The sequence below is a fragment of the Bufo gargarizans genome, chromosome 1 (assembly GCF_014858855.1).
Source record: "Bufo gargarizans isolate SCDJY-AF-19 chromosome 1, ASM1485885v1, whole genome shotgun sequence".
In the NCBI taxonomy this organism is placed as follows: Eukaryota; Metazoa; Chordata; class Amphibia; order Anura; family Bufonidae; genus Bufo; species Bufo gargarizans.
Window position 1 is genome coordinate 671175075 of NC_058080.1, and position 16052 is coordinate 671191126.

Here is a 16052-nt window from a genome sequence, read left to right on the forward strand (position 1 = left end):
GATTTGGATGCACATACCCTCAAATAAAGCTGACAGTCTGCAGTTAAAGGACATCTTGTTCGTTTAATTTCAAATCCATTGTGGTAGTGTATAGAGCCAAAAATGTTAGAATTGTGTCCATGTCCCAATATTTATGGCCCTGACTGTACATTTGTTCCCAATAATCTGCTTGAATAATGAGCCGTGTAAATCCACCTTTAGATGCAGGAAGGAAAAATTTTAATCTTTCAACTCGGATCTATGCAGAATTTTGGAGTAAAAAAAAGGGAAGCACTGGCCCCTATAAAAATGTATGAAAAGAGAGCAACCTACCACTTCATTCATATGGTCTAGGACCCCTTTACTTGTCATCAGTGGGGGCCCCAGTGGTCAGACACCACGATCAGGTATTCATCCCTATCCAGTGGATAGAGGATAAGTTTGTGGCGAAACCCTTTTGATTAATGCCAAGTTCACACTTCAGTTTTTTGGTCAGTTATTTCCATCACAGAGGTAAAACCAGGTTTGGGTCAAAAACACAGAACAGGTGCAGATCTTTCCATTATATCCTATCTCTGTGTAGGCTTCACTTATGGTTTTGGCTCACAATCACTGATGGAAATAACTGATCAAATAACTGGAGTGTGAACTTGGCCTAACAGAGAATTTCAAACCTATTTACAAAAAAAAAAAGTTAACAATCCCTAACACAAAATAAAAATTAATTATATGTAACTTCCGAGATCTTTGATTTATTTGATGTAAGCAGTATTTGCAGTGTATTAATTTGGGCTTGGTTTATTATCTTAAAGGCACTCTGGAGAAATCTGATTCACTCTGTTCTATCTATTGCAGGTCCTGAAGGGGGTGGTGCATGACTTCTGTCTTTGGTGTTCTTTTAGGCACCCCCCCCCCCCCCAGACCCTGGATAGTTTACGGGTCCATTCACACGGAGGATTAACAACCATGGTGGAAACTGTCATAGTTTTTGCCGTGGTTGTTAACTTTCGAGTCTGCTGACCCACTTGCGGCTTTGCTCTGTTGAATGGAGCTAAGTCACGAGCGAACAGCTGCTGCAGCTTCAAGGGACTTGTCCCTTCTTGGTGCAGTCACGGCTTTAAACCACCACCCCATGATCTTCAGTGCTGCCTCCCATTGAAAACAATAGGAGGCATACACCATGTGGCGGTCGCCGGAATATTGGAGCAATGTAGGTGCCAAAATTCTGCTGGAAAAACACCATGTCCAAGTGCCCTGTTTAACCTTGAGGATTCCTTTAATTATTAACATTTGTTCTTAAAAACCCATACCAAAAGATCTAAAAATAATCCTATAGGCCATTGCAGAATAGTCCATGGCGCTGATATAGCTATATACTTGGGTATGATCAGGGTTTGTGGAACGCCTTCTATCTCTGATCATTTCTGCAGCTCTCTAGTAGACGACCATTGCATTAATATGAGGCTTGTCACCAAAATAACACACAGGTGCCGCAGAAGCCATCTTCATGGTGAAGTCTTCATGGTGACCATGTTGGCTGTACATAGTTAGAGATTAGCACCGTCCCCTTTTTTCTGCATGCGGTTCCTGGTTGGTTCAGTGAACACAAGTGGTTCTTGTATTACTGTGGCCGGGTAGTGCTTGCCAAGAAGTTCCACCTCCAGTTTTCGTCCAGGCGTACTCAGCTGGATAGGCACATAGGCAAAAGCCAAACTCTTGTTGGTGGAGTAACTAAAGGTTCCTGATGTGGTGTTACCAACAACCTGAGAAAGAACAGTTCATAAGATTTCATTAGAAAGTCTGCATAAATCTTATTTTAGGTCAAATTATAATGTCATCGTTTTCAGTCGGTTCACTGCATAACTACTCAAGAACTATTTTTATCTAGGCTTGTACCGACAGGACACAGATTATCAGCCATAGAACCACATGCATTGACAATAGTTTTGGATGGTCACATGACTTCAAATGCTTGAGAATAAAGGATTGGACGTATTGACATTCAGCATGTCCCATCCTTTGCTTCCCAGACATCTGACCAATCTGCTCCAATGTCTACTTGACATATAATGCTTTCAGATGGTTGGATAGTCAGCAGGGTTGGCCAATCTTCATCTAGTTCATATAGCCACCTTTAAAGGGGGTTTCCAGGAGTGCAATATTGATGACCTATCCTCAGGATAGTTCCTCAGTATCTTATCAGTAAACGCTACAGCCACCTCTTGGAATACCAAGAACAGTGCCATATATTGTATAGTGGCTGTGCTTAGTATTGCACCCAAGGCCCATTCACTTGAATGGGACTGAGCTTCACCTAGACCAGGCATGTCCAAACTGCGGCCCTCCAGCTGTTGCTAAACTACAACTCCCAGCATGCCCTAATAACTGTAAGCTATCTAGGCATGCTGGGAGTTGTAGTTTAGCAGCAGCTGGAGGGCCGCAGTTTGGACTTGCCTAAACTAGACCATTTGAATGATTAAAGGTGACATCACTGACCTAGGAAGAGGTGATCAAATACTATTTTCTGACTTATCCTGGAGATAGGTTATCAATATTTTACTCTTAGAAAACCCCGCTAAATATAGAGCACCAAATGTATTCTGTATATAAATATTTTTGTGTTAAGTGGCCCTTTTTTTTGTCCAGTTTATCTATTTAAAGGAATACTCCACTCATTAATTAGCCTTTAGGGCTCCATATGTTAATACAGAGTCAAAGATTTTCAGAACTCTCCATCTGATGCTTTCTCAGGGATCATCTACTCTGCTACAAGGAGGTCATCAATGTTTTATTTTAAATATATCAAGAAGATAAAGATGTTATGAAACATAACGAATTAACGTTCGCCCACCAAAGATCCTGCTTTACATCTGACTGTGAGGTAACTTTAGAAACTTTAAACTTATTCCTTGGTCCTTGAGTAGAGAATATCACGTTGCCTGTTCTCAACAGTACATCAGAAATCGGAAAATCAGGTTTAATTACCTTACCAATGAATCCCGCTATACTCGTCGGTTCTACAAAATGAACCACGTATAACTGAGCTAAGTAGATGTGTCACATTGATCTTACGCTGTCTCAGTGTTGCATTTACTGCTACGAAGCCCTCCATCTGGTCTATGGGCACAGGGTGTAATCTCGACCTTAACCTTCATCTTGCTCGCTGCACTGTGTTCGGGTAGGTTAAACATCTTTAGTTACAACATGAATCTTAAGACAAGTTCAAAACGTACTAAATAGTGAAGCACGAGAAATGCCGTATAAAAATCCTCATAGCCACAGTCTCAACATAGACTTGGACTTCTATGAAACCATCGCAGATAATAAAAATGAAACTTCTTTACATTGAATCCAAAATGTATATTAAAAATAACTCAACTAATACGATTATATTAAACTAAGTATTTGTAAAGTAATATTCACTTATGATGTAAAATAAAATATAGCAAATTCACTAATCCTTTGCTTCTGCCTCACATTACCTCCTGCATACATTGTAGTAAAGTGTAGTACCTACAGGTACAATGCTACTAGAGGTACCGTAGGATTGGGCCAGTCACAGCCCAATTGTTATCACGTTAAGGACCCAGGAAAAGAATGCTCGTCCTAAAGGGCCGGTACTTAGTGCCCCAGGACGAGCATTCTCGTTCTGCTGTCCTTCCCCCCCCCCCCCCCCGCATGCGGTGCCGCGATCAGCTGTTACTGACAGCCGGATCCCTGCTGCATCCACCAGCATCGGTGATGATGCCGATGCCGGTGGATTAACCCCTCATATGCCGCGGTCTGCGCTGACCGCGGCATATGGGAGGTTTGCGCTCCCTCACCTCTTCCATCGGGAATCAATGGTTGCCATGGCAGCCCCAAGCCATTCCAAGGCTTAGGGCCTGGCATGTACGGAGGTGTAAGAGGCCCAACCGCCAGGCTGGGTCTCCTAGGCAACTGTTAGCGTCTTACAGTGTAAGGCACTAACAGTTCAATACAGATGTATCGTGCTGCATTGAAACAGACTCTGTAATGTTGAAGTCCCAGAGTGGGACAAACAATAAAGTGGGGAAAAAAAGTTAATAAAATTAAAGTATTTTTCAAAAAACAATTAAAAGTTTCAAGTAAAAAAAAAAAAAAAAAAGCGTCCTTTTCCCAAAATAAAATAAATAAAATAAGGAAAAAAAGAAAAGTAGACATATTAGGTATCGCTGCGTCCGTATCCACCAGCTCTATAAAAATATCACATGACCTAACCCCTCAGGTAAACACAGTCAAAAAAATTAAATAAAAACTGTGCTAAAAAAGTCATTTCTTTGTCACCTTACATCACTAAAAGTGCAACACCAAGCGATCAAAATGGCGTATGCCCAACAAAATAGTACCAATCTAACTGTCGCCTCATCCCGCAAAAAATGAGCCCCTACCTAAGACAATCGCCCCAAAAAAAAAAAAAAACTATGGCTCAGAATATGGAGACACTAAAACATATTTTGTTTTTGTTTTAAAAATGCTGTTATTGTGTAAAATTTAAGTAAATAAAAAAAGTATACATATTCGGTATTCAGTAAGAACCTGCTCTATAAAAAATATCACATGACCTAACCCCTCAGGTGAACACCGTAATAAAAACGGTGTAAAAAAAGCAATTTTTTTGTCGCTTTACATCACAAAAAGTGTAATAGCGAGCGATCAAAAAGTTATACGCACCCCAAAATAGTGCCAATCAACCGTCATCTCATCCCGCAAAAATGGTACCCTACCTAAGATAATCGCCTAAAAACTGAAAAAACTATGGCTCTCAGAATATGGAAACACTAAAACATGTGGGTTTTTTTTCAAAAATGATAGTGTAAAACTTAAATAAATAAAAAAAGTATACATATTAGGTATTGCCGCGTCTGTAATAACCTGCTCTATAAAAATATCACATTACCTAACCCCTCAGGTGAATAATGTAAAAAAAATAAAAAAACGGTGTAAAAAAAAGCTATTTATTGTCTCCTTACATCACAAAAAGTGTAATAGCAAGCGATCAAAAAGTCATATGCACCCTATAATAGTACCAATCAAACCGTCATCTCATCCTGAAAAAAATGAGCCCCTACATAAGACTGTTGCCCATAAAATAAATAAAACTACAGCTTTCAGAATGTGGAGACACAAAAAAAATTTAGTTTTTCAAAAATGCTTTGTTATGTAAAACTGAAGCAAACATATTTGGTATTGTCGTGTCCGTGACAACCTGCTCTATAAAAATACCACATGATCTAATCAGTCAGATGAATGTTGTAAATAAAAAATAAAAATGGTGTCAAAACAGCTATTTCTTGTTACCTTGCCTCACAAAAAGTGTAATCTAGAGCAACAAAAAATCATTTGTACCCTAAAATAGTAACAACAAAACTGCCACCTTATCCTGTAGTTTCCAAAATGGGGTCACTTTTTTTGAGTTTCTACTCTAGGGGTGCATCAGGGGGGCTTCAAATGGGACATGGTGTCAAAAAACCTGTCCAGCAAAATCTGCCTTCCAAAAACCGTATGACATTCCTTTCCTTCTGCGCCCTGCCGTGTGCCTGTACAGCAGTTTACGACCAAATATGGGGTGTTTCTGTAAACTACAGAATCAGGGCCATAAATATTGAGTTTTATTTGGCTGTTAACCCTTACTTTGTAACTGGAAAAATGGATAAAAATGGAAAATCAGCAAAAAAAGTGAAATTCTGAAATGTCATCTTTATTTTCCATTAATTCTTGTGGAACACCTAAAGGGTTAACAAAGTTTGTAAAATCAGTTTTGAATACCTTGAGGGGTGTAGGTTGTAAAATGGGGTCATTTTGGGGTGGTTTCTATTATGTAAGCCTCGCAAAGTGACTTCAGACCTGAACTGGTCCGGAAAAGTGTTTTTTAGAAATTTTCTAAAATTCTAAGCCTTCTAACGTCCCCAAAAAATAAAATGGCATTCACAAACTGATCCAAGCATGAAGTAGACATATGGGGAATGTAAAGTAATAAATATTTTTGGAGGTATTACTATCTATTATAAAAGTAGAGAAATTGAAACTTGGAAATTTGCTAATTTTTCCAAATTTTTAGTAAATTTTGAATTTATTTTATAAATAAAAATTATTTTTCTTGACTCAATTTTCCCCCTGTCATGAAGTACAATACGTGATGAGAAAAAAATCTCAGAATGGCCTGGATAAGTAGAAGCGTTTTAAAGTTATCACCACATAAAGTGACACGTCAGATTTGCAAAAAATGGCCGGGTCCTTAAGGTGAAAAATGGCAGGGTCTTTAAGGGGTTAAAGGGAACCTGTCACTAGGGGCTCTGTGCAGCAGAGTGCCAGAATCTGCTGCTGGACTCCACTCTGGACTCTTCTCTGGAGATTTAACACCTAATACTGAAACTTACGAGAAAATATAAGGGGAGATTTATCAAGTGTGATGTGAAGGAGAGCTGGTCTAGTTGCCTATAGCGACCAATCAGATTCCACCTTTCATTTTTCAGAGCTCCTTTGGAAAATAAAAGGTGGAATCTGATTGGTTGCTATGGGCAACTAAGGCTGAGTTTACACTTCAGTTATTTGGTCAGTTATTTCAATCAGTGATTGTGAGTCAAAACCCGTAGTGAAGCCTACTCAGAGATCAGGTGTAATGGAAAGATTTTCATCTGCTCTGTGTTTTTTAACCCGCACCTGGTTTTGGCTCACAATAACTGATGGAAATAACTGATCAAATAACTGAAGTGTGAACTCTGGCCTAAACCAGTTTTCCTTTACACCATAATAAAAAATAAAAAAAGAACTGGCACAGGCAGAAGTTTCCGGTGGGCAGCCGCTCTCTGGCTTCTCCCCAACCAACTTGATTAACAAGTCTCTCCCTAATGGTAAGGAGAAACCAGTCAATCAAGGAAAACCAAGCAGAAAAAGAAGCCACCAGGCAGACTTTTTTGTCCATGCCCTTCTCTGGGAATGAAGAAAATAAAATTACTGAAAATACTTAAATATTACTTTATTATAAATATATTTTCAAACACCTTTCATTAGTTATAATGGCTTCTTTTGTCTATAGAGCAATCATTAGGAGAAATAAAATGGCTGCCATCCTATTAGTGCACACAAATCCTGTCCTAATTACACAGGAGGACAAGCTACTTCACAACACTGAGGTCAAGAGCTGCCTCATCCTCCTCTCTGCTCTTTTTGTCAGGGATTATGACCCGAATGCAGATGATAAGATCTCCAGCTAAATCTACAAAGAGGAGGTGGGGATGTGGCTGATGAGCAGCAGCACTTGTATGCAGTCTCCATTACCACAGTCTGTCCTGTCCGTCTTCTCTACTTCATGTCTCCTCATGAACTTTATTCCTACAAAGATTCAGTTGAAGATCTTATCATCTGTAGGATGAGGCAGCTCTTTACCTCAGTGTTGTGAAGTAACTTGTCCTGCTGTGTGACTAGGACAGGCTTTGTGTGTACTGAAAATTTGATCGTTTGTGAAGGATAAAGAATGAAATTGTGTTATGTGTATATTCTAAAATCAAATACAAATTGATACTCCACAATTATACTACTAACACTAATTGATCCTAATCGGATGAACATTATAACCACGAGTACACACCAGTATTCATAACGCTATCGATCATCTTTATGTGGGACTTTGCACGTTTGGCCTTTTTCATATATGGACAACCTATTTCTACAATACTAGCTCCACGATTATTTTATTATTTTTAGGTATATTGTTTTTAGTACAGGATCTCTATTTACAAGTGTGTGTATTTTATATAGAATTTTACCATTATGGATTATTGTTTTTACCATTATTAATTATTGATATATTAAAGGTGCTTCCAGTGTGAAAGAAGGATAGTGAGTGCCGATCGTCTATTTTTATTGTATTTATTTCACATGATTAGAGGTGTCATATTGATCTGAGCACCTACCATTTTGTCTGGGTCAGTTGTGCCACCCTTAATATATATTCCTATTATTTCCACATGTTGGGGTTGGAGCATGACACCAGACCATGCAGCCAGTAGTGGGCAGATTGTAGTCATACCGTACATAGACATAGATACAGCCATTGCACATTGAGAAGCCACCAGGACAATACATTCATGTGTAGAATCTATTCATTCATTTATATACATCAGGATAGCGATTTTCAATTCTGAGTGGTTTTCTAAATATCTGGAGGTGGTTTTACCTCCCATGACCCACCATCCGATAATTGATTTATGGTCTAATTACTTTGTTTTTGCTTTTTGATATTAGCGGATAGTCATGAAAAGGCCATGTCCGGTACACAGCTCTGATTTCTATGGGGTAGGAGAAGATTTCCAATTCACTCGCTCTGATTAAATTCCTCTCACCTTCCCATCGTGCCAGATGCTTTCATTTCCCTCAGGATCAACGTTATCAGTTTCCAAGGTGAGATACACCAGTTTCCTCTGAAGCCCCTTTTCCTTTATTTGCTGCAGGTCCTGCTTGCCAATGAAGTCCGCTTGCTGAAAGCACATGAAATTAATGATGACAAATGACTGTCCCTGAGGCGGACACATGCACTCAGGCATTTACATACATACATCTATAGATTCACCTAAAAGTCACACAAGCGTCACAATCAGTGAGTCAATATAAAGGCACATATAATAATAAAACAACAGTAATCTGATAGGACGGAGGTGAACCTTTTTCTGTACTGATCACTTCTCTGTTGTCACCATTGTTTACAATGCTGAGCAGCTCAGTGTGGGAGGAAGATCATTTACGGATGAAATATTATTCATGCCTTTAGTAGTTTCAGAGGTATATATCCATATTAGGGCTCATGCACACAAACATTTTTTTTCCATTTCCGTTCCATTTCTTTACAGGTCCGCATTCTTTACAATGGGTCCGGAAAAAAAATGGAAATGGCTCCGTTTTCGTATGTCCGCATGTCCGTTCAGCAAACAAATAGAACATGTCCTATTCATACGAGTCATAAAAGTGTTGAAATACACATTTCATATAGACATTTGCAAATCAAGTATGTAGATACAGGTAGTCTTCACAATTCCTATCTGTAAAATCGTGAGCTGAATAATACATCGGGTGTACTTAACTGAGCAGAAATGTCATATGAATGGATAAATTGAAGATCAGAAACCGAGATCGAAAAAAGAAAGAAGGAAACCGATTAACGAAAATAGAGAAGGAAAGAAGAGAGGAATGAGAGCGAGGGGGTAGGTAATATGTGTCTGAAGAGTTGATTCCGTGAGATCGTGATTTATTTAACAAAAAACAACATATCAAGCGGCCAGTAGAGAAAGAAACTCCGGAGAATCCTGTGAGTCAATCCAGCACGCCCCGGTCTTTAGATACTTTGAGGGCTGATCTGATGCCTCTCAAGAAATCTCTTCCATTCTGGCAATGCATTGCATTTCCTGAAACCATTCCCTCATGGTAGGTACATGTGTTGTGTGCCAATGCCTAGGTATAACAGATCTAGCTGCTGTAATGCAGAATCACAATAAACTCTTCTTTTGAGAAGCAATGGATCCCGGCAAGATGGAGAGGAGCGCCGTCTGTGGAGAGTTGTCCACTGTTTTCCCAGTAATGCTGTGGAATATGTCAAAAACCCCATCCCAGAATGGCTTTATCATTTCACATCCCCACCATATATGCAACATAGTACCTTTGTCTTTGCCGCAACGCCAGCAGGAATCAGGGACAATAGGAAAAATCCTATGTTTACTAAATGGTAAACCATTCAGTAACACTGACATGGAAAAGGATCTAGGAATTTTAATAAACAGCAAACTAAGCTGCAAAAACCAGTGTCAGGCAGCTGCTGCCAAGGCCAATAAGATAATGGGTTGCATCAGAAGGGGCATAGAATCCCGTAATAAGAACATAGTCCTACCACTTTACAAATCACTAGTCAGACCACACATGGAGTACTGTGTACAGTTCTGGGCTCCTGTAAACAAGGCAGACATAGCAGAGCTGGAGAGGGTCCAGAGGAGGGCAACTAAAGTAATAACTGGAATGGGGCAACTACAGTACCCTGAAAGATTATTAAAATTAGGGCTATTCACTTTAGAAAAAAGACGACTGAGGGGAGATCTAATTACTATGTATAAATATATCAGGGGTCAGTACAGAGATCTATCCCATCATCTATTCATTCCCAGGACTGTGACTGTGACGACAGGACACCCTCTGCGTCTGGAGGAAAGAAGGTTTGTACACAAACATAGAAAAGGATTCTTTACGGTAAGAGCAGTGAGACTATGGAACTCTGTGCCTGAGGAGGTGGTGATGGTGAGTACAATAAAGGAATTCAAGAGGGGCCTTGATGTATTTCTGGAGCGTAATAATATTACAGGCTATAGCTACTAGAGAGGGGTCGTTGATCCAGGGAGTTATTCTGATTGCCTGATTGGAGTCGGGAAGGAATTTTTTATTCCCCTAAAGTGGGGAAAAATGGCTTCTATCTGACAGTTTTTTTTTTTCCTTCCTCTGGATCAACTTGCAGGATAACAGGCCGAACTGGATGGACAAATGTCTTTTTTCGGCCTTATGTACTATGTTACTATGTTACTAGTCTAACCGGATATCTGTACCATCGTGATATTATCTTATAGTTTTTTCCTGAGCAGAACATGCCATGGAAAGTTTGTGAGAGAATAAGAACGCTTTTTGTAGATCAGTGCGTTCTATTTCGGTACCTAATTCCTTTTCCCACCCCTTGACAAAATAAAGAGTGTCCTTGTAATAGTCTATCAGTAGATTCCGGTAAAGCTGGGAGATTAGGTGTGTCGGGGGAGAGGACTGAGTAAACAATTTTTCGGTCTCCGTTAAAGCGGATCCTATGAAACATCACTCCCCCTCGGATGAAATGTATGACTTCAGTTGTTCATATTCCAGCCAGAAGATTTGTGTATTAGGGAATTTTGAGGATATCGTGGAAAGGGGTAGTAAAGGACTCCCCTCGAAAAGATGATGAAAACGAGGATCATCTGAGGCCCTCATGCCCAGGAAAGAGTCCCTGCCAGTGCTAGCGGAAAATGCCTGATTATAGAAAATCAGGGTGAGTGGACTGAATCTTCTTGCGAAAATACCCTTGAAAATTAGGGAATCCCACAATTTAAGAGTTTGTCGAAGCAACGAGTTCTTTCCGTTTATTTGTGGATGAGTCTCAGGAACGATCCAAGGTGCGTGTTTAAGAGGTAAAGAATATAAAGTTTGTTCCAGACCCACCCATTGTTTTGTTACCCTATTATATTGCCAGTCTAATAATCTGACGAGGGATGTTGCTGTGTGATATAATTTGAGATCCGGGAGACCCATCCCTCCTTGGGATTTAGATTTAATTAAAGTAGAAAAGCCTATTCGTGGTTGAAGGTGTCTCCATACAAATTGGGTAAATGCTGTTTTTAATTTTCGGAAAAAGTAGGAAGGTGGCGTTATTGGAATAGCTTGGAAAATGTAGAGGAATTTGGGTAAAATATCAATTTTTAGTATGTTTATTCGCCCAAACATGACAGTTTTTTTTTTAAATTAATGACAGCTCTCTCTCTCAATGTTTTGTCTAAAAGGGGAAGATAGTTTAGATTAAATCAATGGTTCCCATCCACTGGTATATGTATTCCTAGATACTGGGATTAGAGTAAAGGGCCTTAATTCGATTAAGGAATCTCGGTCCGAACCCAATTTGCTTCTCAGTGGAATCTAAAAAAGTCCAATGAACCCTGTCAAATGCCTTTTCGGCATCTATCAATAACAGGCATAAGGGGGATGTTGCCACCCTCGCTACATTGGTAAGAATTAGAGACTTAATCGTATTATCTCGTACTTCCCTACCCCGGACAAAGCCTATGTCACGGATGGTGTAACAGAAAACAAGAAGTTACAAATATGGATCCGACTGGCTTGATCCAAAACTAAGGAACAAAAGGGTGACCCCTATTAAAGCCCTGAAGCTCTCCCTGTCTTCTCAGCCCATGCAAAGATCTCAGTGATAGAAGGTTGCATGTCCACGTACCTAGACTGAATGACACCTGCAAACCCTATAATAGTAAGGGGACACGACCACCAGCTCCCTGCACTTAATACGGAGGGAGTCAGGGTCACCTAGAACCAAACCAACAGAAAAACAACAAATACAGAAATAGACTTACTAAAAACCCAGCTGTAGCAACTTCTAGCAGAGAACACAATCCAGGATGTAATATAAACCGCAAGGTGAGGCAGTATGGGGAGGAGATATATAGGGAGGCAATCACTGCTAATAGATGACAGCTGGGAGAGGGAGGAGAGATGTCAAAACGAAAGCAAAACAAAAGAAGATCATGCAGGAGGTACTGAAGAACGTCGATCAGAACTTCTCAAAGATCTGGTGGCAACAGCCTACTTGATCTGTGTGTATTATATTTGGTAGTGTAGGTGCCAATCTATCTGCAAGGATCATGGACTATATTTTAATGTCGATGTTGATCAAAGAGATCGGTCTATAATTTGAAGACAAGGAGTGATCTTTTCCTGGTTTGGGTAATACACTAATGTGTGCCTCCAGTGATTGTTTAGTGAATGTGGATTCTGAGCCAATACTGTTGAAGACTTTTGCTAGGAAGGGGGAAATAAGGTCACTAAAGTGTTTGTAAAAAGCTGTTGTAAACCCGTCTGGGCCTGGGTACTTTCCGGACGGTAAGTTCTTAATAATAGTCTTCACATCTCCTTCAAAAATTCAGTGTCTAGCGCTTCTCTATCTACTTCGCGTATTTCGGGTAATGCAGTTTCTGAAATGTATTCCTTTATGCCTGTAGCTAAGTAGGTAGGTGACATATACGAGAATTGGCTTTTGATATATAACTGAGAATAGTATTCCCTAAACACCTCCAATATCTCCATAGAATTGTGCATATTTTTTCCGTTACCTTTCTTAATATGTGGAATAAATGTTTGTGACGATATGGGATGTATTAGGCGGGCTAGCAGTCTACCGCATTTATTTGAATATTCATTAGAAAAAAACCTTGTCCTCGATCCCGGTATTTTTTATATATTGCTGATCAAGCAAGGCTTTGATGAAGTCTTTAACCTTGAGTAACTCTATATGAGCAGTAGGAGAAAGTGTTTGTTTATGTAACATCTCTAAGTTATGAACTTAGGAAAGGAGGTTGGTAAGTTTAAGTGTTTTTTTTCTTTTTTTAGACGTAAGCCGTGTTTAATAGAAGTTCCCTAAGGACGTACTTCAATGCCTCCCATTGTGTTGGTAATGGAGTAATATCCGAGGTGTGTATCTGTAGAAATCTCTGATCGTGTTTTGAATGTCAGCTGAGCATGCTAAATCTTTGAGGAGATTGTCATTCAGCCTCCAATTCCATAGTTTAAATGCTATATCAGGTAGCTCTACTGCGAAGTAAATCGGTGCGTGGTCGGATAACAAGATATCCCCAATAGAGGCCTGAGGTTTCCACGCCAAAGTATGATGGCTGACCAAGAATAGGTCTATACGACTATATGACTGGTGTGGAGAAGAGAAGAATGGATAGTCTTTACCTTGCGGACGAAGAACCGGACACGCGTCTACAAGCTGAAGAGAATGAAAGTGAGAGAGTAATGGTCTTAAAGGGCTTCTGTCACCCCACTAAAGTCATATTTTTTTTTGGGGGGGGGGGGGCTAGTTAAATTCCTTATACTGCGATATATGAAAATATAATGGTCTTACTTACTTTCCTTCAGCAGTTTCTTCTGAAAACAAACTTTTATAATATGTAAATTAGGTCTCTACCAGCAAGTAGGGCATCTACTTGCTGGTAGCCGCCGCAAAAAAAAAACGGGGCCAGCCTGCGCCAATGACATCACCGAAAGAGAAGACGCCATCGGCGCAGGCGCCCTGAGGGAGTGCTGAGGAGGCGAGCCTCCTCATCTCAGAGCGCCTGCGCCGAATGAACACAGGTGCGCGATTTTTGAAACGCTGACAGGGCCGGCCGGAGGAGGAGATCGCGGCTGGCTCTGTCAATCAACAGGACGAGGGGGCGGTTTTTTGGGGCGGCTATCAGCAAGTAGACGCCCTACTTGCTGGTAGAGACCTAATTTACATATTATACAAGTTTGTTTTTAGAAGAAACTGCTGAAGGAAAGTAAGTAAGACCATTATATTTTCATATATCGCAGTATAAGGAATTTAATTAGCCCCCCCAAAAAAAGACATTAGTGAGGGGACAGAAGCCCTTTAATTGCCGATGGGGAGCAGTGTTCCGGCTCGTAGTGGAGTCTATAGCTGGGTCTAATGTGAAGTTGAAGTCTCCACAGACTATCACCTGTCCCTCCATGAAATCAGACAATTGGTTTAGATACGACCTGCAAGTAGAAAGCTGTCTCTGATTAGGTAAGTACCAATTAACCACCGTGAATAGATTTGAGTAAACCCTCAGCTTAAGGAAAATATAGCGCCTCTCTCCATCCATTTTGACATCCACCACCGTTCCTTGTAAAGAGTTGTGCAGAGCCACTGAAACTCCTTTAGAACGCGAGTCTGAGCTTGGATTACGATACCATTGTGAAAAATATCTATCACGTAGCGCCGGCACATGCCCCATTTTAAAATGGGTTTCTTATAAAAGTAATATTTTTACTCTGTTTATGCATATGATAAAGAATCTGTAACCTTTTTTGTGGTGTGCTAAATCCACAGACATTTAGGGATCAGATTTTCAGGGAAGTCATCTCTGTCTGGCACTTAATAAAATTACGTAAAAAAGGAAGGGAGGAAGGGATTAGATGGTTTGTTATTAGATAAAGGAAGTATGTGAGGTGAAAGGGAAAGAAAGGAAGGAAAGGATTGTAGGCAAGTAGCAGTAAGGCCTCATGCACACGAACGTTGTTTTGGTACGCATCTGAGCCGCAGTTTTTGCGGCTTAGATGCGGACCCATGCGGACTGCCCCCCGGAACAATGCCAGAAGATGCCAGTAGCAGAAAGGTTAAGAAATGACAAGCTCAGATTCTTATCTACAAATGCTCGCAGTTTAGGGAATAAAATCAATGAACTTGAGGCTATAATGGCATCTGAGAATATAGATGTAGTGGCTGTTACTGAGACGTGGTTCAAGGGGAGTAATGACCGGGATATATCAATACCAGGGTTTTCTCTATACAGGAAAGACAGAGAAGGCAAGAAGGGGGAGGGGTGGCCCTGTATGTGAAAGACAGCATAAAATCTAATTTGATACAAGTTAGCGAGAACAATTTAGAGTCAGTTTGGGTTACCTTGCAGCTTGTTAATCATAAGGTAACTCGTGTAGGTGTGATATATAGACCACCTAGCCAAGTCAAAGAATTAGATGATCTGCTAGTTGAGGAAATAGCTAAAATGACATTGAAGGGGGAAGTTATCATTATGGGAGACTTCAATCTTCCTGATGTAAACTGGAAAACCAAAATAGCTAGTTCTGCCAGGAGTAAAGATATTCTAAATTCCCTACTGGGATTATCTCTACAACAAGTAGTTGAGGAGCCAACCCGGAAGGAGGCCATTTTAGATTTAGTATTCACAAATGGGAATTTGGTATATGATATTACTGTAGGGGAAAGCTTGGGATCTAGTGATCACCAGTCAGTGTGGTTTACTATAAGTACAGTGACTGAGTCACACCACACAAAAACAAAAGTTTTAGATTTTAGAAAAACAGACTTTTCTAAAATTGGATTAGTGGTATACGAGTCCCTATCAGATTGGAACAGTTTCATTGGAGTCCAGGAGAAATGGGACTACTTAAAAGAGGCACTATTGAAGGCAACAGAAAATTGCATTAGGCTTGTCAGTAAAAGCAAAAAAAAGGAAAAGACCACTGTGGTACTCAGCAGAAGTGGCCAAAATCATTAAAAACAAAAAGATAGCATTTAGGAATTATAAAAAAAAAAAAAAACGAGGATGACAGGCTAATTTACAAGATTAGGCAGAGAGAGGCCAAACAAGTTATAAGAGCTTCTAAAGCACAGGCAGAAGAGAAATTAGCTCAGTCAGGGAAAAAAGGCGATAAGGCATTCTTCAGATACATAAATGAAAAAAGGAAACTAAAACAAGGAATTA

At 40.0% G+C, this 16052-nt stretch overlaps 1 protein-coding gene across 1 annotated transcript in view; it reads right to left on the bottom strand.

Annotated features, from left to right (window-relative positions):
* Positions 1-1231: 1231 nt before the first annotated feature.
* DMGDH (dimethylglycine dehydrogenase) overlaps positions 1232-16052 on the bottom strand; it is an 80587-nt gene continuing 65766 nt past the window's right edge. Inside the window, exons 15-16 of the mRNA XM_044276113.1 lie at positions 8343-8477; positions 1232-1742 (exon numbers count right to left, since the gene is read on the bottom strand). Coding sequence (XP_044132048.1) covers positions 1527-1742; positions 8343-8477 — 351 coding nt within the window. The 3' untranslated portion in view covers positions 1232-1526. The remainder of the gene's footprint in view (positions 1743-8342; positions 8478-16052) is intronic.